This window comes from Penicillium alfredii, assembly GCF_028826965.1.
Source record: "Penicillium alfredii strain IBT 34128 chromosome Unknown utg000001l_segment0_segment0, whole genome shotgun sequence".
Lineage (NCBI taxonomy): Eukaryota > Fungi > Ascomycota > Eurotiomycetes > Eurotiales > Aspergillaceae > Penicillium > Penicillium alfredii.
This window is the reverse complement of record NW_026622698.1, coordinates 957,874-982,670: the sequence shown is the minus strand read 5'-3', so window position 1 is coordinate 982,670 and position 24,797 is coordinate 957,874. Positions and strand designations below refer to the sequence as shown.

The following is a 24,797-nucleotide window of genomic DNA, read 5'->3' as shown; positions in this document are numbered from 1 at the left end:
ATCGAAAACACCTTTGGCTGCGTGAAGCGACAATCACACACAACATACCTGAGCAATTTGATCCGCCACAGCGACATTCTGATATTTTCTCTCTTCTTCATTTACGGTCGACTGGCCTCTTTCAAAATTCTGTCCATTTGAGATTTTTTTTCAATTTCCCCACTCTTGTCTCTTCTCACATCTTGACACAATGGCCGACGCCCTTGCCTCACAACTCAGTAATACCAAGCTAGGGTAAGCCGATGCTCTTTCCCCATGTCACTTTTCAGCCACATCCTAACTCAGTCGCCAGGGAAGGAAATCCGGAGGCAAGATTGCAGGAATCTCTCAACTTACCCCCCAAAGATGCTCGACCACAAACTGAGGTTTGTTTAGCACAGAGATACTATTCTCTTAGAGTGGAGCGCTGATTAGGTTTTAGGATGTTACTGCCACCAAAGGCCTCGAGTTTGAAGACTTTTACATCAAGCGTGAACTAATGATGGGCATTTTCGAGGCTGGGTTCGAGAAACCCTCTCCCATTCAGGAAGAGACGATACCGGTTGCTCTCACGGGCAGAGATATCCTGGCTCGGGCAAAGAATGGTACTGGGAAGACTGCCGCTTTCGTCATTCCTACCCTCGAGCGCATCAACCCCAAGAGCACGAAAACCCAGGCTCTGATCCTGGTCCCCACACGAGAGCTTGCCCTTCAAACATCACAGGTCTGCAAGACGCTCGGGAAACATCTCGGCATCAACGTCATGGTCACCACTGGTGGAACAGGCTTGATGGATGATATTATTCGTTTGAATGACGCTGTCCACATTCTCGTCGGAACTCCCGGAAGGGTGCTCGATTTGGCCAGCAAAGGCGTGGCCGATCTGTCGGAGTGTCCCACCTTTGTGATGGATGAGGCGGATAAACTTCTGTCTCCCGAATTCACCCCGGTCATTGAACAACTTATGTCGTTCCACCCGAAAGACCGCCAGGTTATGCTCTTCAGTGCCACATTCCCTCTCATTGTCAAAACATTCAAGGTAAGATCTTCAAGCGCCATGGTCTTCTAGTTGATGTTTCATGGTTGACCGTCTTCACAGGATAAACACATGCGCAACCCCTATGAGATCAATCTCATGGACGAACTGACCCTGCGGGGTATAACTCAGTACTATGCATTCGTGGAGGAGAAGCAGAAGGTTCACTGCTTAAATACCCTGTTTTCGAAGCTCCAGATCAACCAGTCGATCATTTTCTGCAACTCAACCAACCGTGTGGAACTCCTGGCCAAAAAAATCACCGAACTGGGGTACTCCTGCTTCTACTCTCACGCACGCATGCTGCAGCAGCACCGCAACCGCGTGTTCCATGACTTCCGCAATGGCGTGTGCCGCAACTTGGTCTGCTCGGACCTGCTTACCCGCGGTATTGATATCCAGGCCGTCAACGTGGTCATCAACTTCGACTTCCCTAAGAATGCTGAGACCTATCTTCACCGAATTGGCCGCTCTGGGCGTTTTGGGCACTTGGGTCTTGCCATCAACCTGATCAACTGGGATGACCGGTTCAACTTGTACAAGATTGAACAGGAACTGGGCACTGAAATTCAGCCCATCCCTCAAAACATTGACAAGAAGCTTTACGTGTACGACTCGCCGGAAAACATTCCCCGGCCCATCTCCAACCCCTCCCAGCAGCAAGCTGTAGTGGGGGCTTCACATGCCGGCAATGGTGAGCGTCAGCCTCGTCGCCAGAACAACCATCCGAATGGCGGACAGTACTACAATCGAGGCCGGGGTTCCTACCGCGGCGGTCGAGGCCAGGGTCAACGCCGTGGTCCCCATGATCCCAACAGGTTAGCTCTTGCCCAAGGACAGCCAGGGAGTAAGCCGCAGGCGCCCGTCTCCTAAGCGCCTTGATGGCATTCTGAGGCGGGTCATTGAGTGCATTGTCTTTCAAAATGGCCTCGTTTGATCTCGTTTCTGCCATTATTCCGTGTGCTGTTGTTTGGGCTGGCTGTTCGGTTCCTTTCTTTCCCTCCTTTTCCTGCTTGCTTTTCCATTTCGTTCTTTCTTTTCTCTCGGCCCTTTGTGGAGGTCTTGTCGGGTCAACCCCCGATACGCTAAGTTCTTCGCTCTCGGGAATGGGAGCTTGCCGTTCAGCGTCGGTTTGCAATTTTCTCTGATCATGATGATACGGTACAGGCGCGACATGTGTATCATACTTTCCTTTCTGTTCTTCATGATTTCCGCAGCGGTCTACGTCGCCATGGGTCGAGTTGGGGCCTGGGTCTGGGTCTGGTGCATTTTCGGCGCCATGATTACTCCACGCATCTCCGTCGTCCCACGAGGGTGTACATATGCCCGTCTACCTCGTGTTTCCAGGTTTTTCAGGACCGGCGTTCTCTTTCGGTTGAGCGAGTTTGGCGTTTGTGTGGAGCCGGGCGAAGTGGCTTCGATATCCTGAACGGACATGCCCCTCCTCGGCCGGTGTATTTCTTCTTCCACACTTCCAGTGCGCTTCGTCAAGATCCTCCGCTGGTATCCGCTGTGATCTCGCCATTTGATGGCACCGTTCTCTCTGTCTCGACCCTTGGATCGGTGCCCGTCTCTCGTCAACCCCTTTGTTTAACTTTTAACCCCGTTTTCACGACACCATTCCCTCGATCGCCAAGGCAGTGTCCTTTTTCTTGTGCGACATCCTCCAGATGTGCACAAGATCTATATCCACAACACACCACGTTTACCATGGGCCACATCCACCAAACCCTTGGCCAAGAAAACAAAACCACGAAAACACCAGAAAACACCAGAAAACAAAACAAAACCAAACCCAAAAAAAAAGTAGGAGGAACATTGGATGCTGAACTGGGATTCGGTAGATTAGCATCTAGTGAAATGAACAAGAATTGCCTCTGATCTGCCTGTGTTGCCCTTGGAATTTGCACCTGGTGGGGCTCCCGGCCACCGTATATCATAAACTCCCGAGGCTCACAACTCTTCCTCTCCTTCCACTTCGTGGAGCATTCAAGATCTTGTCAATGGCGACGGCAAACAAAGATCAAAAGGCCAAGGTTTGCAGGCTTATTACCGTCTATTTCGTCACACCTAACCATGTCATAGCCTAGCGCTCTGCGCTCCATCATAGCGGGCTCGAGTGCGGGTGCCGTGGAGATCGGTGAGGGTCCATTGTAACATAGAAACTATTGTGCTTAGCTGACGTCGCCACCCCTAGCGATCACCTATCCCGCAGAATGTATGGTATCCCACGCCTCAATCGCGTTCCTTTTCGGACTAATCCCTCGCCGCAGTCGCTAAGACCCGCACTCAGCTCAATCGTCGCCTCCCGGATGGCCAGAAACTACCGTGGCCGCCATTCGGGAAGCAGTGGTATGCTGGATGCACCACATTGATAATTGGAAACTCGCTCAAGGCAGGCATTCGTGGGTCTTTGGGATTCCAAGCGGTGGACTAGGAGCATACTGGGCTGACATGGAGTCCGCTTTCCAGGATTCGTTGCTTTCGACGCCATCAAATCAGTCTTGCAGGATGAGAACGGCAAGATTTCGGGACCCAGGACGGTTGTAGCGGGATTTGGTGCTGGCTTCACAGAGTCTCTGCTGGCTGTCACTCCCTTTGAGAGCATCAAGACTCAACTGTTGGTTGCACCTTGTGCCTCGACCACGTTCTGCTGCTAATCTAACACTTCTAGGATCGACGACCGAAAATCTGCGACGCCTCGGATGCGTGGCTTCCTGCACGGTAGCAACATCATATTCCAAGAGAGGGGTCTCCGGGGTTTCTTCCAGGGTTTTGTCCCGACCACCGCACGGCAGGCGGCGAATTCAGCGACCCGGTTCTCGAGCTACACCACTTTGAAGCAATTGGCCGAGGGCTATGTGGCGCCCGGGGAAAAACTGGGGACCGTCAGCACCTTCGCCATTGGAGGGATAGCGGGTTTGATCACCGTGTAAGTTGCGCCTGCTCGGGTCCACCCATCTGAATGCGTTGAGATGTCTCTGACGTGGGCATCACCGGTACAGTTATGTCACACAACCTCTGGACACCGTGAAGACAAGGTCAGTTTAATTCTCCCCTTGGCATGGTGGTCCCATTACAAGTGGCTCAAACGTTAGACAGGATGCAATCTCTTGAAGCAAGTAAGAACTACAAGAACAGCTTCGTCTGCGCCGCGCGAATCTTCCGGGATGAGGGCGTGTTCACCTTCTGGTCCGGGGCCATGCCGCGGCTGGCGAGACTGATTATGAGCGGAGGGATTGTGTTCACCATGTTCGTTTTCAACCCCCTGGCTCCGGGATAACGTATAGCTAACTGCCAACAGGTATGAAAAGACCATGGAGGCCTTGGACCTCGTGGATCCACAGCGCAAGTACCTCTAATAAGATAGACTGGGTGTTAAAGAATAGAGTCTGTTTTCTAATGTACAATTGAACGGGCTTTGCGGTCCTACTCTGGCGTCGCCTTGGCTAGTTCCTCGGCCACTATGGCCTCCACCTCGCGGTCAACCATCCACGTCCGCACACTGTCCATCACGGTCTCCAGGCCATCGCCTCCATCGAGGACGTCGCCCAGGTTGTGGATTGTGACCCCAGTGCGATGATCCGTGCAACGACTTTGACCGTAGTTATATGTCCGGATCTTGTCGCCTCGTCCCATGCGGGCGACGCCGCCCAGGACTCCTCGTCGGAGTTGGACAATTTCTTGCTCTCGGGCTTCTTGTCTCGCTTCCGCCAGCTTAGCCCGCAAGACCTGCCAGGCCTTTCGGCGGTTCGCCTGCTGGGACCGCTCATCCTGCATGGAAACCACCGTTCCCGTTGGGATATGAGTTAAACGGATGGCGGACTCGGTCTTGTTGACATGTTGGCCTCCCGCACCCCCAGCCCTCATCTTTTCGACCCGTACCTCCTGGGGATCGACGTAGTAGTCGCTATTTGGATCTTCAAAGTTTAGGGCATGGTCCATCCCACTGGTACTCTCGGGAAAGCTTGGCAGGACCATTACGCTGACGGCACTGGTATGAGTGCGACCCTTGGTCTCAGTCGAGGGCACTCGTTGGACTCGGTGCACTCCTGATTCGGTCCGCAGAATATCATAGGCGCCGTCGGTGTCGACTTCGATCACTGCCTCACTTAAGCGATCCTCGGCGGTCCCATCTTCCGAGTCCTGCTTAATGATTGTAGGCCTCAGGCCTCTCCGCGAACAGAAGGCCATGTACATTCGTAACATATCATAGGCGAAAAGGCCGGCCTCATCTCCGCCAGCGCCTGGTCGAATTTCCAGCAAACACGGGAGGTCAGCGAAGGGGTGGCGAGGAATCAGCGACTTCTTCAATCGGTCTGATATTGTTGGCAGGGTATCATGGCTGCTGTCCAGGTCCTCCGTCGCGAGAGATCGTAACTCCGCGTCGGTGTTTGGGTCTTCCAAGAGGGATCTGAGTTCGACGATTGACTAGATGGGTACATGTGAGACTACCTTCAAATCGACAGAACGCAAAAACGACGATACCTCATTGGCGTGGTCCCATTCTTTGAGGACGTTTGCAATCGGAGCCAATTCCCCGGCTCGTTTCGCGATCTTGGAATCAAACGACTCTCCTAGGCGATCAGATAGCTTCGCATGTTCTGCGGCGAGTAAACGAGCTCGTGTTAAAAGGGCCGGCGACAGAGCCTCCGGTGCTTCGTCCAGTCAGCGTTTGACTTGGCAGAATGGGATATAGGCGATACCGGTGTGTAATGCGCGCAAAGGACGAGTGAGGCGCAATATATGTCGACCACATAAGGGGAGACGGAGCATGGCAGGGTATTACGGGGAAAAGGATGGCTCGATTCATGCAATTCTGGAGATCATGTCGGGTTGAGTAATGCCTTGGAAATCAGGCCTCAGTGACCAAACGATACTGGTAATAATACGCGTAAAGGCCAGACATCTGCATCCTCAGGCCCACCTGCCACCATTCTATTCTCTCGCAATCTGGGAGACCTCCCTGGGTTATGTCCCTCTCTCATTTGACTCCTGGATCCGATTGACTTATCCATTTTGTATCTGCACTTTGGCTTTTCCGCCATGCGCATCTCGGAGTCACTAACGGCCCTTCTGGCCACTCTCTCAACGGCGTATGCGCTCCAAGCATCTCAGATTCCACCGGACACGCCTCTCTCCGAACTAGTCTCCTCCGCCAAAGCTCACCTGGCTCAGGACGCGCCCCAGGATGCCTTGGTCTACTTCGATGTGGCGATCTCGCGAGATCCGACCAACTATATCACTATTTTCCAGCGGGGAGCCGCTTATCTGTCCATGGGCAAGAGCTTCCGTGCATCGGATGACTTCGATCGCGTGTTAGAGCTCAAGCCAGACTTTGAGGCAGCTCTTCTGCAGCGATCACGCCTCAAGGCGCGGGCCGCGCATTGGGATGAGGCTTTACGGGATCTCGAACGGGCCGGGAAGAACCCATCAGTTGAATACCAGGAGTTGGAAATTGCGCGAGATGCCGCGGCCCTGGCCTTGGATGCCGAGAAGCAGGGCAACTGGGAGGAATGTGTTTCACAGGCGGGTGTGGCGATCATGAAGGCAAACACCGCCTTGTCCCTACGGCAGGCGCGGGCACACTGCCGCCTGGAGCGAGGTGAGGTGGAGGAGGGGATCAGCGATCTCGCACACGTTCTGCAAATTGCACCGGGCATGGTGGAGCCACATCTACAAATGTCCGCCATGTTGTTCTATGCCTTGGGGGACAATGAACGAGGTCTGGCCCAAATCCGCAGGTGTCTCCATTCGGACCCAGACTCAAAGCCCTGTAATCGGCTCTATCGACGGGAACGTCAACTCCTCAAGCGCCTGGAAAAGTTACGTGGCGCCCTGGAGGCGCGCAAGTTCAACAACGCGGTGAATCTTCTGGTCAGCAAGGGTGAGGAAGATGGCTTGATCGCAGACGTGAAAGTCGATGTCCAAGAGGCAAAATCACTTGGCCACATTTACCACACGGCACCCAACCACCTCTACAATTTACTGGTCGAGAAAACTTGCGAGGCTTATCATGAGGTTCGTAGGGCTCTTTCTTTTCCATCGTACCTTTCATGCATCGATAGCTAACATTCTGGAATCAATAGATGCGCATGATGAAAAAGGCGGGGCCATATTGCGCCGACACTCTGCAGCTTATTCCCCACTCTCTTCCTGGTCTCTTGTATCAGGCGCAGGTCGCCCTCGACCAGGATCAGTTTGAAGACGCCGTCCGCTCCCTCAACACGGCCAATGAGCATCACCCCGGCTCTCAGGAGGTCCAGTCCCTGTTACAGAAGGCCAACGTGCTCCTGAAGCGTTCAAAGCAAAAGGATTATTACAAGACGCTCGGCGTCAGCCGGGATGCTGATGACCGGACCATCAAACGAGCCTATCGCCAATTGACAAAACAACACCATCCGGACAAAACCGCGGCCCAAGGCGTGAGCAAAGAGGAGGCGGAAAAGAAAATGGCTTCTATCAACGAGGCTTACGAAGTGCTGTCCACACCGGAGCTCCGCGCTCAGTTCGACAACGGCCATGATCCCAACGACCCTGGATCGCAGGGAGGTCATCCGTTCCAGGGCAATCCATTCGGCGGCGGCCAGCAGTTCTTCTTCCAGCAATCCGGAGGGGGCTTCCCCTTCGCCGGAGGGTTCCCTTTCCGCTAGATTCATTTTCCTTCGATGTACCGTGTCAAATATATACCGAGGTGTTCCCGGGAGTATCGAGCTGTTTCCCTGTTTCTTTTTCCCCCCCCCTTTTTTTTTTTTTCTTGATAGCCAGATCATTTGGCAGCGAATTGAACAGAACCGTATGATTTGTAAACTATTGTCAACCCCTTTTTACTTTGGCCACTTCCCTCCGCGTCCTCATGCACTCGGGGCGTCTGTCAAGGGCACGTAGCTGACCTGGAAGACCTTCTCTTTCTGGACCGAACCATCCTCCTTTTTGTCGACCACCCAGATGTATTGCCCTCCGCCCAGGCCGAGGCTACTCAGGGTGGTCCCATCGTTTTCCGCCTCCACCGGAATAAATAGCCGGCCGGGAGCCCGCAGTTGGTCCACCAGAACGGAATGAAGCTCTTCAGCAGCTGCGCCGACATGGATTGCATCATACGGAGCCCCGTCCTTCCATCCCAGGCGCCCGTCGGCCGTGATGAACCGCACCTTCTCGGAAGCCTGTAGTTCTTGGCCCTTGTCTGACTTGTTCATATTATTCCGGGCTAGGTCCACCAGTTGCGGGATGTGATCCACGCCAATAACCTGGCCCGGGCCAGTGTCGGAGGAGTCTATCACGAGGTTGGCCAGGACATGAGTCAAGTATCCAGAGCCCGACCCAATATCCAACACCCGTGCCCCGGGTTTCAAGTAGTCGATGAGGTACTCGCACGCGTGGCCATGCATGTGGGGTGCGGAAATGGTGGCACCGTACCCAATGGGTTGGGGGGAGTCCGAGTATGGGCGCGACGGGGCATAGTGGGCGCGATCCACCTTGGGGAGGGAGGGACAAGAGTCAGAAGATCCACTCGCATGGTGACGGGGATTCTTTGCTCACGCCGATCATAGCTTGTTTCACTCGTTCATTTTTGATCAGACCGACCTTGAACAGGTTCTCCACCAGTTCAATGTTGGTTGAGCCGGAACAATACCACGCCATGGCTCTAGATGCTCTCTGCGTGGATGCAGTCAGTAGGGAAATTCTTTTGAGATGGGTTAGCATGTAGCGTGAGCTTGTAGTGGGGAGAGGGGAGAAGATGGAGGAGAGGGGCAGAGAGCGTAATTTGGTTTCGAGAAGACATGACGCCATGTTCTCTTCATCCCACGTGAGTACCAGGTAAACGAGTAGCTCTGCGACTGTGATTTATGCTGTCTGTATGTTTCTATTTCTATGTCCATGGTAATGAAGAGACTATAGTCGATTGCATTCCTGGATGACCCTAAAGCTATACATGTCACTGTATACTTCGATCAAGTACATAGAGATATAGATAGATAGATATATAGAGACATGTTGACTGATCCTGCACCAATCCAAAATCATCCACACCCCAATTCAACCCATCCAAAACCCCCTTCAGTCCAGCCTATGCACTGGGAATGCACGGAGGGCAACCGGGTTTGGCGGGGGGACATGCCGGGTCGCAGTCGGCGAGCACTGGCGATGCGGAGAGAGCGACGGCCACCACGGCAGTCTGGAGACCCCATTCGCTTCACCTTTCACAACCCAACGGAGAGACGAACATAGTGGACCAGCTGCATTTTCTATCTTGATTGATTTTGGCTTTTTTGTCTCGGTGCTTTGATGAGGTGGAACCAGCTCTGATTTATTCTTTATATATGGACGCCCCAGGTCGCCTTTACATCGGATCTCATCAGACCGGCTTGGCCGGTGGATTCACGGGGCGCAAGGCAGAAAATCCAACGCTGATCTGATAATCTCGGAGCCAAGTCCATCGAGATTCTCTTGGACCGCGACAAAACAACCATGGAAGCGGACCCGGACACTCAGGTCGAGGTCGATTTCATGATCCGCGACTACCTTGCATGCATCGCGATCGATGGTGTTTTGACCGACCACCCCGGCCACGACGTGGACTGGCTGGTCCACTCGATCCAGAGTAAGGCCTCCCTTGAATCATGCGCGCGCATCCTCGTTGACCCTCAACAGCCTTCCAATCATCCCGGACAGAATCCCCGGCACCCCCACCTTCCCGCGATCTCAAAATCAAGCTGCAACTGTTGACCGTGGCCCACCGGCTCCGCGGCTACACGCCTGCCCGAGATGCTCGCTCGCGCCCAACCCCCACATTGTCTGCCATTGCCATTGAATTTATGGACCTCTGCTCCGCCGCAGTGGACAAGGTCTCCGAACCCCGCTGGTTCGATATCGGGGCGCGGTTTATGCTGCAAGCAGTACTGGAAGAACATCGCATCGCTGACAGGACGCCATCACAAGCCCTCCGTCAACTATTTGCCTGGGCCCCCGGCGAGCCAGACCGCGATCTGAAGTGGGCGCACAGCCGTCACCAATACTCGAGTGACCTACCGCTACCAGGCAGGCCGTCTGCCCCGGAGCGCCAAGATGCCCTGGCCCAAAAATTTCCCTTGTTCGAGTTCAAAAATCTGGTAATTGAGTTCCTGCGAGACCTCATGACAACCCTCGACCCGCCTATATTGATCCAACTGGAACGGGGGAAACTGGGCAGCCTCAGCCGAGCGGAGACGCAACAACTGAAGGCGCGAATTGGTTTACGTTGAAACAACTAATCCTGGTGTGCTGAGTCTCGTGCCACCGGATAGCCTACGCCAGAGCTCTCAGGCTAAATCTCCGGTGTATTCCACATCCAATGGAGTTACCTGAGGATGCTCCCCTCCCTTGGCCAACGCAACTCATCACCCGGCCACACGTTGGGACTCGGCCGGAAGTTCTCACCCAACCTCGGAGCAAGAGAAGCCTAACACTCACCATCTCCTGGAAGAAGAGGTTTAGGGCGGCTGGCAATTCACATATAAATCTAGACAGGGGACCCTCAAGAGACCTCATGTTTCTTGGTCGCCACCTGCTCCGCCTTCTCGACGATCACCGTCGCGGGACAGCAAAGGCCATGGTCATCATAAGGGGACCTGTGAGGTAGCTACGTCACCACTTTCTTGGGGAAATGTACAGAATCATTATACCCAGATAGAACCCACACCACGAGGCCTGGTTCTTAAAATAGCATTTATATTTTAACAACCCGGTAATTTACACAACGGTCTAAAGCACGAACATTAATCAATCCAGGCTGGAGATAGAACCGTTTATCCCAACAGCATGCGACGGGGGTCCTCGATGTATTCCTTGACCTAGAATGGGACGAGTGGTTAGCCTGGGCCGGGGAAGAAGATGGGCATCTTTACCTTGACAAGGAAAGTAACGGCCTCACGACCATCCAGAAGACGGTGGTCGTACGTGAGAGCAAGATACATCATCTGTGACCGAACATTAGCACACCCCCCAGCAAAGCGGAACAAAACGTATGCAAGAGCGAAGATAATACCGGGCGGATCTCAATCTTCCCGTTCACAACCACCGGCTTATCCTTGATCGCATGAAGCCCAAGTACAGCTGAGGGGGAAACAGTTAGCAATAGAGTCTGAAGGATGCTACTTGCGAGGGATCCCTACCTGTCTGAGGCAAGTTGATGATGGGCGTGCCCATCAAGGAGCCAAAGACGCCGCCCTAGTCAAGTTAGATACTCTGGAATGGAAGAGGAGGAAGCAGGGCGCATACGTTGCTGATGGTGAATGATCCACCGGCCATGTCCTCGATGGTCAGCTTGTTGTCGCGAGCCTGATCATCATCCGTCAGTATTCGTTTGGTGCTAGAACAGGCATGAAACACCAACCTTCTTGCCCAGCTCGGCGATCGCCTGCTCGATTCCGACCAGGTCCTTGCTCTCGGTGTTGCGAACAACCGGAGTCACCAAGCCCTTCTCGGTTGCAACCGCGACACTAATATCAACGTAATCGCGGTAGACAATGGTATCGCCACCGTTGGGGCCTTCGATGGAAGCGTTCACCGCGGGGATATCCTTCATGGCAAGGACACAAGCTCGAGAAAAGGCACTCATAAAGCCCAGCTTCACGCCGGTCTTCTTGAGCACATCATCTTTGTACAATTTTCGGAACTCCATGAGGGAGGACATGTCAACCTCGTTGAAGGTTGTCAGGGAGGCCGCAGTGTTTTGGGACTGCTTCAAGCGCTCCGCGATCCTCAGGCGCATCCGGTTCATTTTCACCTAACGTGGCAAGGGTGATCATGTTAGCTTCAACTTAGAGTGTGAGATGAAAGGGGTGGGAGCATAACATACTCGGCGCTCTTCGCGGCTACCAAAAGCAGGCTGCGCACCCGTCGCACCCTGCGGCTTGGAGGCATCGGCTTTCACAGGTGGCTCCTTGGGCTTCTCTGACGGCGGCGCGGGCTTCGATGCTTGCGACTCTTTGGGCTTCTCCGGCTCAGAGGGCGCGGGAGCGGGCTCCTTCGGCTTTTCAGCAGCATCCTCCTTGGGCTTCTCGGGGGTCTCCTTCTTTCCCTCGGGGGCTCCTCCCAACTCCAGCTTGACGAGATCCTGTCCAACGGTGACAGTGTCTTCCTCACCCACGAGAAATTCCTTGATCGTGCCGGATTCAGGAGCGTTGACTGAAACATCAATCTTGCGAGGGAGGAAAAAACGTTAGAAGACCAGGTAAGCTGGGAAACAAGGGTTATGCCAGATCACTTACCTTGTCGGTCTCAATTGTAGCAAGCTCCTCATCGCGTTCGACGAAGTCCCCAATCTCTGTAAAACAATATTAGGTTCCATGGAAACTGACTGAATGGAAGAGAATTGCCTACGTTTGGAGAACTGCTTCAAGGTGCCCTCTGTGATTGACTCGGCCATCTGGGGAACCTGGACGACCTTATCGGCTAACATGAAGAGAGTATTAGCACCGTCGATCGGATGGAAGAGTCAAATCCACGATTCACCATAAGTTCTGATTTGGTTGGCCCCCTAACGGAGCGAGGCTGAGTCGCGAAACATTGATCCTGTCATTGCTGGCTTTTAGTGGGTGCGCTCGACCATGCTCGGGAGTTATATTCTTACCCGGATGAGGAAACCTGCAGCAAGCCCGAAGTCGCTCTTGGCGACACATTGGATCGCGAAAGAGTCGAGAGACCCTTCACGCTGCGAAGCTGGCTGGGGGCCCGAGGAGTAAATCGAGCCACAGTTGTCAGGCGTTGACCCGACAGGCGCGAGAGTGGAAGTCGAGAAGCCATTATTGGCGGGGTGTAAGGGGGGTTAACGGGGGAGCCAAACAGGAATTGACAACGTGAAAGAATCAAAAATCCCAGGGAGATTTTTTTGGTGAAGGGGAAAGAGAAAAAGGCGCACTCTCCCTTCTCTTACGTATCCGAGCTCCCGGGCGTCGGCGACGATCCACCGGAGGATCCTTTTCGCGCCCGTGCGGTGGGCCACAGACGCCAACATCGCAGATTGCAACGAATGAGGAAGTCCACAATAGTCACCCTGAGCACCTCAATCTCTCCATCACTGCACTCGGAGTGACTCGGATTGCTCCTCCAGAACTCATCAACACCTTCATCTCGGGTCCTCCTGTTCAATTGAAAGTTTCCCTTTCTTTCCGGTCGCTGGGAGAGCCGGGAGAGCGCATCATGTCCACCTCCCCAGCTGCGTGAGTGAGCCTGCAATCCCTCTCGAAAACCATGTCCTGACTATCCGCAGGTCGCTCTATCGGCGATCTTTGAAGTTGTCTTTGGACTGGGCTGTCCAGCGCCAGGTGTGGCGCGGGCAAGCTGTCTATATTCGATCTCTGTTCGAAGCCAACAAGGACGTTCGCGATCCTCGCCAGCAACAGGTACGCGACTTTTGTGGATCCGCCAGAATGCAATGACCCTGTCTCATATTAAACGCTCCCAGGTATTGTTGCGCGAGACAGAGAAACTGCTTGAGAACTGGAAACACCCCGATCCTTACCGGCCACCGACCGCCCCTGGAGGTATGACTTTTTCTGGACCTTGTGGTGCTGGAAGTACGAGTCATGATATCTAACATTTGCCATAGGTAACAAGTGGGAGCGAAATTTACCCGCTCGCATTCTCCCTTGTACGTGTACCATGTGCCCAGCTCCTCGACATCGGATATTAATAAATCTACACAGATGCGGCACCCCCAGCCGGACACTGATCACCGAAGCAGTCACAAAACACGAAACGTTCAGGGGGAATGGATATTGGAAGATCGCACAATTTTATCAGCCTGAGAGCACATGTACTTGTAACAACGAAAATCATTACAGGCCTCTCATGAAACACATCACTGGATTCCCTAACATCATTCAATAAGACGATGATCCGCGACTCAAGAATGGACAGTAAAAACTGTACAGAGAGAAGAAATGCCGAGGACCTAGGATCTTTTTCATTGATGTGGGCCTGCACCCGGGGCTAGTATCCGAAAACTGGAATCCCGCGAACAAGCTAAGTTCGTCGGTATCGTGCCATGTCCGCAGACATAATGTACAACCAGGAAATTGAAAAAAGAAAAACGCAGAGCCATAAAGTGCCCATCCCATAACCCCATTATCGTATCGAAACCAATCCACGCCGGAAAAAGAGAACAAACAACCCGTGAAGGAAAAAAGAAGACACCCTTTACAGCTCCTGGCTGCCCTTGCCGGCCTTGGGGGTCTTCTTGGGAAGAAGGTCTGGAGACGACATTAGCAGCCAACTCGGGCGGAAATATGGAGCGAATCAACCTACTCTGGTGGATGTTGGGGAGAACACCACCCTGGGCGATGGTGACGTGACCCAGGAGCTTGTTCAACTCCTCATCGTTGCGGATGGCAAGCTGGAGGTGACGGGGAATGATACGGGTCTTTTTGTTGTCACGGGCGGCGTTACCGGCCAGCTCGAGGATTTCAGCAGCCAGGTACTCCAGGACGGCCGCCAGGTAAACGGGGGCACCGGCACCGACACGCTGGGCGTAGTTGCCCTTGCGAAGAAGACGGTGAACACGGCCGACGGGGAACGCCAGACCGGCCTTGGACGAACGGCTAAAAATCAAGTCAGCACACGAACAGACAAGGGATGTTGATCATAAAGCCCAAACTTACGACTGAGCGTTCTTGCTGCCGCTCGCCTTTCCGCCAGACTTGCCGCCAGTCATTTTGATGGGTTTGGTTGGATGAAAATAAAATGGGAAAAGTTAGAAAGTGGGAGGAAGTTGGATTGATGGAAGTGGTCAAGGTCGCAAGAATAGGTGGGAGGCAGCTTGTGGGAGCAGAGGACATTTATAAGGACGCGCCGAGGTGACGTTGCGCCGCATCAAACAGCCTCCAGATCACGCTCTCGCTTAGCGGTGATGGCCAATCAACAAACAGATCAGACATGCCTGATCGGGAATGGCGCCGTAATTTAAGCGGTGTATTGGATGTGACCGCCCGCCCCGTATGATCCCCGCCTGTGTCCCCCGCTATTTGACGCGTCTCCCCCCTCCGAATCATACAAATCATACGCAGTTGTGACGGTATTGAAATTCCGCCTCCTTTGCATTCCCCAGGATCAACTGGCCTTTGGCGCACGAGTATAAAGACCGCGCCTCCCTCGTCACCGCGTCCCTCTTACTTTTCCCTTCCACTCCATCTCTGCTTCCCACCATCCACGCTTCATCTTTCAAACCTTTCAATCTTCTACCTTTTTTTTACCCCCTCCCACTCAACTTATTGATTCAAGATGCCCCCCAAGGCTGCTGAGAAGAAGCCCTCCACCGGTGGCAAGGCCCCCGCTGGAAAGGCCCCTGCTGAGAAGAAGGAGGCTGGCAAGAAGACCGCCGCCGCCGCCTCCGGCGAGAAGAAGAAGCGCGGCAAGACCCGCAAGGAGACCTACTCCTCGTACATCTACAAGGGTGAGTTGTTTTGGAATCTGGCGTTCGAGACGCGTTGGCTGATTTTCTCCTTCCAGTCCTCAAGCAGGTCCACCCCGACACTGGTATCTCCACTCGTGCCATGTCCATCCTGAACTCCTTTGTCAACGGTATGTTCTTTGATTGAATCGCCCCCGTCTTCCGGATAAAGACCGATCTAACATGTTCTCAGACATCTTCGAGCGCGTCGCGACCGAGGCCTCCAAGCTCGCGGCCTACAACAAGAAGTCGACTATCTCCTCCCGTGAGATCCAGACCTCCGTCCGCCTCATCCTTCCCGGTGAGCTGGCCAAGCACGCCGTCTCGGAAGGAACCAAGGCCGTGACGAAGTACTCGTCGTCCGCCAAATAAGCGGTTCTTTTCGTTTCTTGCGGTCTTTGTTTTTTATTACTGCCTCTTGATCTATTCGGGTTTCTGAGGTGGTCGGTTATGGGTGTTCTGCGGGTTTTTTAATGTGTCATGGGATGGCTCCAATTTTCTGTTTCCCCAACGGCGAGCTTCTTTTTTCTGATGGTTCTCGATACGTGAATGCGATGTAACATAACTCGGGTCTAGGGCAGGCTGCACGGTTTGGCCCTGCTAGAACGCGAAATTCCAAATGCTTGATTGCATTGCACGATCTGGTCTTGTCCACTCTTCATTTCTGACTAGCATTCTGTTTTTTTATGGACGTCATCTTTGTTTATTCCGGGGTATCCGAGTCGTCCAGAATTTCGACTTCGTCCAGGGCTTCCACTCGTTCCTGGCCGTGATCCGAGTGTGTGCCCCCGGGTAGTATGTGAACGACGGGCTGTCCTGAGGTAGATGCCACCCTTCTTTTCCAGTCCGCCCAATCCTCTTCGTCCTGAATCAAAAATCCGATCAGCATGCTGGGGTCCATATCTTTGATATGAATTCTTCGCAGTCGACAGGTGTGGCAGGTGTCCATTTCGCCCTTTGTGTGCGGCTCATCGCTGCGTCGGTATGGCAGCGCGGGGCGCGTGGTATGCGGGTCGAGGAAAAACAGGTGTGAGTCTTGGGTTCCTACGAAATAATGGGATGCGGAGGGGCGTCCACTGGCAGTCATGGGGGATTAGTCTTCCCATTCACCCTTCCTCGGCGAATTGAGTGCTTCTGACGTACCCTGCGACGCCGACTGACTGAGGGTACTGCAAGGCTGCCCGTAATCCGTCCCAATAGACCGGGGTAACGCGGTCGATCCCCAGTCGGATTCCTAGCAAAATGAGGGTTGGTCGAATACGTCCAATGTCATCGCGGGCAATGCGCGTGAATTGATCCTCGTAAACATCGGATGTGTCGTTTGTAATATAAACTCTTAGCTTAGGGTCTTCGTATTCACTCGAAAGGTTCCTGTTGGCTGTCAGCATGGCCTCGTATGATGTCCACTTTTTTTTTTTGCAGCACGCACTGGATGCACCTAGCAGTTGCTGATGGACCAAACCACTCTCCGGGGTATTTGCCACATGATGCAGCACCGCAGCTGACGAATCGGTGTATTGAGAATGGTGCTTCTGGGTGGTCTGCGAACATTGAGAGCAGCTTCGATTCCTCTCCGACTTTGTCACCTCGGCGCCAGTCTGATATCTTGTTAGCTCGGCTCGGTCATTGTCTTTGCATGTATATAGCTGGATGTATCACCTCGCCCGAGTCGTAGTATGCTAAATGTATTAGCGAGGAGACTTTGACCGGTTCTAATCATGCAACCCCAACCCGTATCGGATGTGAACCCTTGCGAGTCCATGAGCTGGGTTCGGAGGCGGACGCTCAGCGTCATCGATGATACCGCCTCGGGCGTCTTGGTTGTCGGGATGGGGGGAAGTTGGACCGGTATGTGAGCCAGATTCTGGATTCGAAATCGGCCAGGAATCCTTCCGGCCAAGCACTCCCAGTGTTATCGCTCGGCTCTGTTTCCGTGGGACGCTCGGGGGGGTGGTTACCCTGGTCTGTTGGTTTGAGCGTAAGAGCCCTTTCACCGACACCACTGACTGGGCCTCATGGATGGCTTACCTGGCGATTCCTGGGAGTTCACCGGGGGCTGCGGTGCGTACTCTTTACCCAGGCACCAGACGGGTGCCTTTGGTGTTGCATCGTTCTTGGGTTCTGGATCCCAGAAGTATTGTACGATGCGCTTGCATTTCTCCAGATCCACCCCCGCCATTTCTGCGGGGGATATAGCAGTGGTGCTTGTTGTGGTTATGGATGTCTTTGTCGGGTGAATAGGTTGAGTGCGGAGGGGGGTGATGGGAGATGGATATATTTATATATATTTCTCCCTCTCTCAGGTACGGTATACTGGGATCGTAGACTTTTCGGATACACGCAGCCGAGGAACCCGAGCCAGGCGACAGGGAAATGATCAGAAGACCACAAGCCAGAAATAAATCAATCAAGCAGAAACACAGCGAGGATGCAGAAAGTCGAAGCTCTCCCCGCCAGAGCATCGAGAGGGGCCTTGCGTAGTCACGCCAAGGCTCGACGTCACCGCGCAATGTCGCTCGCCATGGCCTTATTTTTATTTTTATATTCCTTGACTTCCTATTTTCCCTTTCCTCAGTAGAAATCCCCCCTCAAGTGATCAATATCAGTGAACCTGTAACTCACAGGGCATCTATGGAGATATCTACTTACAACAATCGCGCTTATCAATCTCCACCGCCTGGCCCACCGACGAAAGTCCGCAAGTCCCACCAACCCTTCTTCATCCTCAGAACCAGAATAGAGCCATGGCCCGCCATGGGAAGTCCAAAGCCCACGTCAAACGGGCCGCAGTGGCTACAGGTATGTCCAGCATCGCTGCCACCCCCACATCCCAGAAAGACCAAGCTGACCACCCGAAGCACCATTGCCACACCAGTTTACCATGCAGCAAGCAGCACGCAACACCGAAACTCATCATCGATGGTGGTCGAACAACAACCTTCGCCACAAGGCTGTCCAGTTCGTGAGTGCAGGTGATTTGCAGCCAAGCGAATTCCAGGACATCCACCGAGAGGACCGAGAAGGCTGCGGCCCGAAGGAGGTGAACCCGGAGCAAGAAGAAACCCAGACCCAAGACACGAATCCGCTAGAGAGAACCCACCAGGATGCTATGTTCTTCTTCGACTCAGCCGGATCTCAAGCCACCAATACGGGACTCCCCGACCCAGCCATGCGGTCGAGGTTGTCAGATTCCGATGACACCAGCGAGGATGAAGTCGTCTTCACCGGGCGGCAAAGCACAAGGCCAGCCGTGATTGAAACCAAGCCAGACGAGCTCAGAGAAATCCTGCAAAAAACCACGATTGGGACACCAGCGATGACATTGTCCACACCCCCCGATCGGGCGCCCGATCCCAACCGTACCAGAGGCACCAATCCACCCACAGAAAAGAGCCATGCATCCCCATCGGACGTGGAAAATGAAACCCTGGCCGACTACATAGCCAACATGGATAGCGACTACTACGACGAAGATACATGCTCCAACACGCATCTCGAACCAGAAGGTGGAATCGACGTCCATAGAGCGACAGCGCAGTTGGATTTGTCTACACCAGGCTCCCCCGACTCCCAAACGAGAACCCTGAATTTCACCCCGAAACATCACCCGGATCACGTCGACGTAGAAAGCGAGGCCCGCGTCCAACACTCGATCGATGGTAAGTTTCGAACCCCCTCCCCCAACAGACATGGAGTCTCCCAATCCTAACCGAGAGAAAGTCCTGGCAAAAATGTATCTCGACACCGATGAAGAACAGGCCATAGTACTCGGCGAAGATGAACAAGATGAGGATTGCTCATTCGAGGGTACCGATTCAGGATCCGACGACGGGGGTGATTTTGGGGACATTGACCTGCTGGATGACATGACCGAAACACACACCCGAATCACAACAAAGAGAGCTCGCGCAACCAGGAATACATTTGCATCGGCAACAGCATTTGCCGATGCCCTCGAGTCCGATCCCTATTATGGATTCGATGTCATGGACTTCGACCGGCCAAGCCTACTGAAGAAAGCAAAGGGCAAACAACCTGCATTCGACCTGATACTCGCGGATAGCGAGTTTGAAACACAGCTACAAGAAGCATGGCAGAATGACAGAAAGAAGAAAAAGGCCAAGAAGAAAGAGCGAGAAGAGCTCCGTTCGCAGGGAATACTGGCCAACAAAACTGGAGGCCAAGATCTCAAGGTCAAGTACTCCAACGGGATGAACATGGAGCAATTGATATCCGAAACGCGACACTTCCTCCTGTCACCAAAGATCAGGTACGTTTATATACTTCCATTCCCCGCCAGGTCACTAACACCGCCCTCAAGTCTCGCTTTGCCGCCCATGACCAAGCAGCGCAGAAAGCTGATCCATGAGTTGGCAAACACGCTGAACCTGAAATCGCAGTCGCGGGGCGATGGGCTTGCGCGATTTCCTATCCTTCACAAAACGGCTCGCACTCCTGGATATACGAAAAAGACCATTTCCAAAGTCGACCACCTCTTGTCTGGGAGGAAGCTCAATCGCCGGTTGTTCAAGAACTGGGGGTCGGACGCACCCAGGTCCAAAACCAAGCGAGGCAATGCGGGCGCAGCCGTTTCATATATGGATGGCGAAGTGGTTGGTGCCTCTGCCCCAGAAATTGGAGCCGAGAATCGAGGACGGGCCATATTGGAGAAGATGGGTTGGAGCACAGGTACCGCTCTTGGAGCCACCAACAACAAGGGTATCTTGTTGCCCGTTGCCCATGTGGTGAAGAATTCCCGAGCTGGTCTAGGGTAGGTCTGGGGAAAGGATTCCCTGCCAACCTTCCCAAGATGTACGAACTGAGAGTGATGCTGGATGTGTCTAAAGATAAAATCACCTGGGGTTGCCACACAATATTGCGGAATATCTTCTTGAATCATTGAACGTAAGCAGAGACGAAGATATCTATCGTCTTTTTCCTTTGATGCCCTGAGGCTTCGGCTGTGGTTGTGCGTGGGATGGATTGTCCCTGATGTGAGAAAACAACTTGCTTCTGGAGGTGAAGCTAGCGTTACAGTTGGCACACGAGAGCCCAGTGGATTGTTCTGTGTACTGCGCTGCCTTCCTAGCTCGTTTTTGCTTGGCCTTCCCAAGTTTACCGGTTGTCGACTGGTCATTGAGATTGGAAGAGGACAGTTGATCAGACAATGGGGTAATAGGATCCTCAGCCTCCGCCCAGGAAAACGTATCCGAGTGAAGCCTTGCCTCAATGGCTTCCCTTGAGGTGTAGTCTTCATCTCCAGAGGAATCCGTTGAGGAGTCCCGCCTGGACTTGGGGTGTGCAGGCAATCGTTCTTTCGACGTTTGCTCCCCATCTAAATCGATGTGGGAAGTGTTCCGAGATTCCTCAACCTCCAGGCTGTCATTTTCACTATCGGGTCGAGGAGAAGAAGTATGGGAATCGTCATCGAGATGGGCTGTAGTGGCGGGTTGAATTGGGACATTCGGGTCTCCCGCAAGCTCCAGCCCCAGCTCTTCGTCCTGCAGTCGCATCTCGCGGCAGAGCTGCTTGACGGCCTTCAGGTGCTTTTTGCTGCGTTCATGGGCCTCGAATTGTTTCTGGCTCTTGAAACTCTTATGACATGCCACACAGTCGAAATTCTCGACCTCACTTTCTGAGCTTTCCTCTTCGTCATCTGCTCCTCGCTCCTCAGACCTGGCCCATTCTGGAATGACATGATCACGCATCTTGGCATTGTTTGCGGCTCGAGATCTTGCTGCTTGAGCAGCCACAGACTGACGGAGGGTTTCCTGACGTTGTGCCTCGTTCTGAGCATTGATCTTATATCGGGAGTCGCGTTTTTTCACAAAAGCCACCAGGGACCGAACCGCGTCGTTGAATTCTCGAATCCCTTCCTCCCGGAGACGTTTATTCTCTTTCTCCATCAATCGTCGCACGCGACGGTCAGGGGCTTCGGAGTAGCGATAAGCGTCTTTCCATGCGAATGACTTCCTCGTGGAGAAACCACTCCATGCCGCGTAGAATGGGCGCACCACATCCTCAAAATCAGAATCACGAGTTCCAAACGAGGGATATTCAACGGCATCTTGGCCCTCCCACTGACAGGCCAGACTTTCCTCCAGCGCGAGTTGGGCAAACTGCTCATTGAGACCACCAAAGAACCCCGTAGGAGAGTCTGAAAATTCCATCCGTGGATTGAACTTGGAGAACATTTGGAGGACATCTTCTGCCGTCGTGACTCGAACATTATATGAGTGCTGGGCACCTTCGGCGCCTCCATTAGTCCCTAAGAAGGCATCGCTATGGGAGTCGTACCATGCACGCTCTTGGGGATCTGCGAGCACCTCATACGCGGATTGGATCTCGGCGAAGAGTTTCGTAGCCTCCTCAGCATTTCCATAGTTTCGGTCTGGATGTAACTCAAGGGCTTTTTTTCGATACGCTTTTTTGATTCTAGAAAAAAGAATTAGCTAGTTCTGACCTTGAGCCATTATAGACTCACTCGTCGTCGGTCGCATTCCGTGTAACTCCCAGAAGTTCATAGTAATCAGTCTTCTCTCCTTGTTCTGCGGGGGCAGAGCTCTTTTGGCCTGTCGAGTGATATTGGCCCATGATAAGAGGGAGAAGGGATAACCCAGTCTGATGTGGGGGGGGGGGGGAGAAGGCAATAATATACCCAAATCTCACATCCTGACACGAGTGGGGTCCGTGTCTCCCCCACCAAGACAGACAGGCAGACAGGCAGAGAGAGAGGGCGGGGGAAGGAGGATGGGGAGGAAGAAAAAGATGTTCGATACTTCAGGAGCCTGTGAGTTGGAAATTGGGATTGGGTGACCTCACCTCGGTTAATCTACACCCTCCCCCTTCCCCTACTTTCCATCTTCCTCCCTCTCCCTCCTCTCCCCAATCTCCCGAAATCAACGTCCATCGGCATGGTTTTATCTCTCAATCATCTTCCAGAAGAGATCCTTCATTCGATTCTATGCCACTCCCCCCTCGCTCTTCTACGGCACTCGAACAATCCAGCAGCCGGTTCCACGATGTGACGAATGAACCATTACTATGGCGCTACTACTGTCAATCATATTACAAGTCCTGGGATAAACGACATGACATCTCCAGCAAACTTGCGAGCCCAGTGTCTTCTGTCGACTGGAAAGCGCTCTTTGTACTACGATACCGAGTGGACCTCTCAATAACCCGACTTCTGGATAGTATCCTTGCTAGCCAGACAGGGCGCATCGAGAAGTTTCGAGCCGTTATTGATTTTGGGTACGATGCGAAGGATACTCTTCTGCGTCATTGCCGGGTAGAATCCGGGGAGGATCACCTCGCAAGAAGGTGCGCTATTTGTGCAAATGGGCATTTTGTGTTTTTGCCGTGTTGACCAGTACATTGGGCCAAGTTGAAGTTATTATGCCCGCGCGCTTTTGACATGCCTTCACCGCAGTATTGCAGTGCCAGAATGGGTGAAACTTAGGCGCGGAGAGGCGGTGTCACTCGATCGAGTGTTGGGTGCCTTCGACCTCTTTATCCCGGAGAGCGGGTACGGGGACCTGGATGAGGTGAGTACATGTCGATGTTCCCCTAAACCCAGGCCGCTTCTTGACAAGGAACCAGATCAAGATGGCCCTCGATCGAATTGTCTCCCGATTTCTTGCGTCTCAATCGGATGTCTCCCTCACTCCACGTGAGAAGGCTCTAGCCATTGCGTCCTGGCTACACGCAAACGATCTAACAGGCATCAAGCCCGGTCGGGAGTATCATTCCCTCGGGCATAATTTTTTGGGGTTGGCTCTCAAGAGTCCCGAGCACAACTCTCTCCCTTTGATATCAGCAGTGATATATTGCCACGTAGCCCAGGAACTGGGTTTGGATGCCCGCCCTTTGTGGATTTCCATTGCATGTCCATGTCATTATCACTCCCCAGTTGGGCTTTGACATGGATGGTAATGCCTTGGGCAATAAGAACATGGGCTTGCCCATGTATCTGGATCCATTCCGGGGGGCCAGGGAGACTCTGGTCGCCGATCTACGAGACCAGTTGAGATTTTTAGGTGCATCGAACGTGGAAAACTCCACATTTCTGGGCGAATCGTTGGCCTCAGAGATTGTCTTGCGCTGCGGCAAAAATATCTTGAACTCCATCCGTTCTGTGTCCCATCAGTCCAATACACATTTCACGTCGGTGGATATCGTGAGCGCAAGGTATGCCGCTCTTTGGTCGTCCATTTTGCTCTCAGGTGATTCACGACCGATCGAGCTTCGCCATCAGTTGCCATGGTTAATGGAATTATTTGCTACCGACTTTCCATCCGATATCTTCCTTGTGGAGCAGTACATTGTTCCCCTTTTCCATGACCTGTTTGAGTATGAGCACATCTTGAAGACCCTCCACGTTATGCGGGCAGCGGATAAGATACCAAAGCAAGTCCGGCGGCGTACTGGGGAGAACAGCAATATCCGTTACAGGGTGGGCCAGGTTTTTCGACACCGTCGATATCATTACCACGCTATTATCACTGGGTGGGACTCCGAGTGCGGTGCAGGCGAGCAGTGGATGAGAAGAATGGGCATTGATCGCTTGCAAGCCGGCCGACATCAGAGTTTCTACCATGTCCTGTGGGCTCTCTGGTCTCTATTGTGATGGCGTTCGTCGCTAACTGGTTCCCAGTGTTGAGGATCGAAGTGTTCGATATGTGGCAGAGGAGAATATCCAACTCACCGTACCCCACCTTGCAGAGCTACCACACAACCTGACTGCCATCGCTGGTAAGCATTTTAAGCGATGGGATCAGGAGGTTCGGGCATTTGTGAGTAATGTGAGGGATGAATACCCAGATGATTAGTTCATATACCACTTCCCTATCTATAGAGGGCCTATAGAATAATCAGTATACCTCTACTCTAAGTGGTTAGGGAGCCCCTTTTCTACCTATTATATTTATTATTATTGATACTATTGGAATAAATATTATATATTTATATAATTTAGTATTGTTTTAATATAACCTATACTACTATCCCCTCTCTAAATTTTGCCATTTCCTATCTTCCTATCTTTTTTTACCCTATCTCTCCTAAAATGTATGCATAACCTTGCTACTCGAGTATCTGTTTTATGCCTTAAGTTAATAGGCAAAACAACTAATGAGATTATCTGTTTTACTAGCTTATAATCACAAACAATTAACTGTATCTATACGCGTGCTATTAGGTGTGGATTTAAGCTAAATAAACGACCTCTAGCTATTCGTGATGACTATCTTATTAGTGCTCCTCGATCTAGCCACCCTAAGAAGTAATCGATTAAGGCTAAAGATAAGGTCCTCGCGAAAATGCGCTTTAATCGTTTTAGACAAAAGAAGACGA

General features: G+C 52.8%; 14 protein-coding genes across 14 annotated transcripts; 8 read left to right on the top strand and 6 right to left on the bottom strand.

Moving 5' to 3' along the window:
* Positions 1 to 190: 190 nt before the first annotated feature.
* Positions 191 to 1,888, top strand: dhh1 (DExD/H-box ATP-dependent RNA helicase DHH1; the record flags this gene model as incomplete). Its single annotated transcript, XM_056650939.1, has 4 exons — positions 191 to 234; positions 293 to 365; positions 422 to 1,018; positions 1,079 to 1,888. The coding sequence occupies 4 exons, from the start codon at positions 191 to 193 to the stop codon at positions 1,886 to 1,888; spliced, it is 1,524 nt and encodes a 507-aa protein (XP_056515789.1).
* Positions 1,889 to 3,018: 1,130 nt separating this feature from the next.
* On the top strand, positions 3,019 to 4,377 carry NUU61_000354 (putative mitochondrial tricarboxylate transporter (Ctp); the record flags this gene model as incomplete). The annotated part of the gene is made up of 9 exons (XM_056650938.1): positions 3,019 to 3,051; positions 3,101 to 3,155; positions 3,213 to 3,233; positions 3,289 to 3,420; positions 3,488 to 3,635; positions 3,690 to 3,947; positions 4,021 to 4,056; positions 4,118 to 4,267; positions 4,320 to 4,377. The coding sequence occupies 9 exons, from the start codon at positions 3,019 to 3,021 to the stop codon at positions 4,375 to 4,377; spliced, it is 891 nt and encodes a 296-aa protein (XP_056515788.1).
* Positions 4,378 to 4,444: 67 nt separating this feature from the next.
* NUU61_000353 (putative mitochondrial translation release factor (RF-1)) lies at positions 4,445 to 5,791 on the bottom strand (the record flags this gene model as incomplete). The annotated part of the gene is made up of 3 exons (XM_056650937.1): positions 4,445 to 5,446; positions 5,504 to 5,673; positions 5,722 to 5,791. 3 exons carry the CDS (start codon positions 5,789 to 5,791, stop codon positions 4,445 to 4,447), a joined length of 1,242 nt encoding a protein of 413 aa, XP_056515787.1.
* A 270-nt stretch (positions 5,792 to 6,061) lies between these two features.
* On the top strand, positions 6,062 to 7,668 carry NUU61_000352 (DnaJ and TPR domain protein; the record flags this gene model as incomplete). The annotated part of the gene is made up of 2 exons (XM_056650936.1): positions 6,062 to 7,036; positions 7,105 to 7,668. 2 exons carry the CDS (start codon positions 6,062 to 6,064, stop codon positions 7,666 to 7,668), a joined length of 1,539 nt encoding a protein of 512 aa, XP_056515786.1.
* Positions 7,669 to 7,869: 201 nt separating this feature from the next.
* Positions 7,870 to 8,656, bottom strand: NUU61_000351 (protein-L-isoaspartate O-methyltransferase; the record flags this gene model as incomplete). The annotated part of the gene is made up of 2 exons (XM_056650935.1): positions 7,870 to 8,490; positions 8,555 to 8,656. 2 exons carry the CDS (start codon positions 8,654 to 8,656, stop codon positions 7,870 to 7,872), a joined length of 723 nt encoding a protein of 240 aa, XP_056515785.1.
* Positions 8,657 to 9,484: 828 nt separating this feature from the next.
* On the top strand, positions 9,485 to 10,257 carry NUU61_000350 (uncharacterized protein; the record flags this gene model as incomplete). The annotated part of the gene is made up of 2 exons (XM_056650934.1): positions 9,485 to 9,617; positions 9,668 to 10,257. The coding sequence occupies 2 exons, from the start codon at positions 9,485 to 9,487 to the stop codon at positions 10,255 to 10,257; spliced, it is 723 nt and encodes a 240-aa protein (XP_056515784.1).
* Positions 10,258 to 10,800: 543 nt separating this feature from the next.
* Positions 10,801 to 12,799, bottom strand: NUU61_000349 (uncharacterized protein; the record flags this gene model as incomplete). The annotated part of the gene is made up of 11 exons (XM_056650933.1): positions 10,801 to 10,845; positions 10,900 to 10,971; positions 11,040 to 11,107; positions 11,167 to 11,221; positions 11,273 to 11,332; positions 11,388 to 11,780; positions 11,853 to 12,194; positions 12,265 to 12,320; positions 12,377 to 12,448; positions 12,509 to 12,516; positions 12,627 to 12,799. 11 exons carry the CDS (start codon positions 12,797 to 12,799, stop codon positions 10,801 to 10,803), a joined length of 1,344 nt encoding a protein of 447 aa, XP_056515783.1.
* Positions 12,800 to 13,025: 226 nt separating this feature from the next.
* Positions 13,026 to 13,727, top strand: NUU61_000348 (NADH dehydrogenase [ubiquinone] 1 beta subcomplex subunit 9; the record flags this gene model as incomplete). Its single annotated transcript, XM_056650932.1, has 5 exons — positions 13,026 to 13,084; positions 13,212 to 13,398; positions 13,461 to 13,539; positions 13,605 to 13,646; positions 13,702 to 13,727. The coding sequence occupies 5 exons, from the start codon at positions 13,026 to 13,028 to the stop codon at positions 13,725 to 13,727; spliced, it is 393 nt and encodes a 130-aa protein (XP_056515782.1).
* Positions 13,728 to 14,194: 467 nt separating this feature from the next.
* NUU61_000347 (histone H2A) lies at positions 14,195 to 14,708 on the bottom strand (the record flags this gene model as incomplete). Its single annotated transcript, XM_056650931.1, has 3 exons — positions 14,195 to 14,247; positions 14,303 to 14,595; positions 14,656 to 14,708. The coding sequence occupies 3 exons, from the start codon at positions 14,706 to 14,708 to the stop codon at positions 14,195 to 14,197; spliced, it is 399 nt and encodes a 132-aa protein (XP_056515781.1).
* Positions 14,709 to 15,274: 566 nt separating this feature from the next.
* NUU61_000346 (histone H2B family protein) lies at positions 15,275 to 15,815 on the top strand (the record flags this gene model as incomplete). The annotated part of the gene is made up of 3 exons (XM_056650930.1): positions 15,275 to 15,446; positions 15,503 to 15,574; positions 15,637 to 15,815. 3 exons carry the CDS (start codon positions 15,275 to 15,277, stop codon positions 15,813 to 15,815), a joined length of 423 nt encoding a protein of 140 aa, XP_056515780.1.
* Positions 15,816 to 16,146: 331 nt separating this feature from the next.
* NUU61_000345 (cysteine protease ATG4) lies at positions 16,147 to 16,831 on the bottom strand (the record flags this gene model as incomplete). Its single annotated transcript, XM_056650929.1, has 2 exons — positions 16,147 to 16,519; positions 16,587 to 16,831. The coding sequence occupies 2 exons, from the start codon at positions 16,829 to 16,831 to the stop codon at positions 16,147 to 16,149; spliced, it is 618 nt and encodes a 205-aa protein (XP_056515779.1).
* A 1,366-nt stretch (positions 16,832 to 18,197) lies between these two features.
* Positions 18,198 to 20,218, top strand: NUU61_000344 (uncharacterized protein; the record flags this gene model as incomplete). The annotated part of the gene is made up of 4 exons (XM_056650928.1): positions 18,198 to 18,242; positions 18,319 to 19,102; positions 19,164 to 19,713; positions 19,765 to 20,218. The coding sequence occupies 4 exons, from the start codon at positions 18,198 to 18,200 to the stop codon at positions 20,216 to 20,218; spliced, it is 1,833 nt and encodes a 610-aa protein (XP_056515778.1).
* A 150-nt stretch (positions 20,219 to 20,368) lies between these two features.
* On the bottom strand, positions 20,369 to 22,037 carry NUU61_000343 (putative C2H2 finger domain protein; the record flags this gene model as incomplete). Its single annotated transcript, XM_056650927.1, has 2 exons — positions 20,369 to 21,878; positions 21,928 to 22,037. The coding sequence occupies 2 exons, from the start codon at positions 22,035 to 22,037 to the stop codon at positions 20,369 to 20,371; spliced, it is 1,620 nt and encodes a 539-aa protein (XP_056515777.1).
* A 370-nt stretch (positions 22,038 to 22,407) lies between these two features.
* Positions 22,408 to 24,274, top strand: NUU61_000342 (uncharacterized protein; the record flags this gene model as incomplete). The annotated part of the gene is made up of 5 exons (XM_056650926.1): positions 22,408 to 22,766; positions 22,876 to 22,990; positions 23,046 to 23,215; positions 23,289 to 24,047; positions 24,100 to 24,274. 5 exons carry the CDS (start codon positions 22,408 to 22,410, stop codon positions 24,272 to 24,274), a joined length of 1,578 nt encoding a protein of 525 aa, XP_056515776.1.
* Between the last annotated feature and the right edge of the window lie 523 nt (positions 24,275 to 24,797).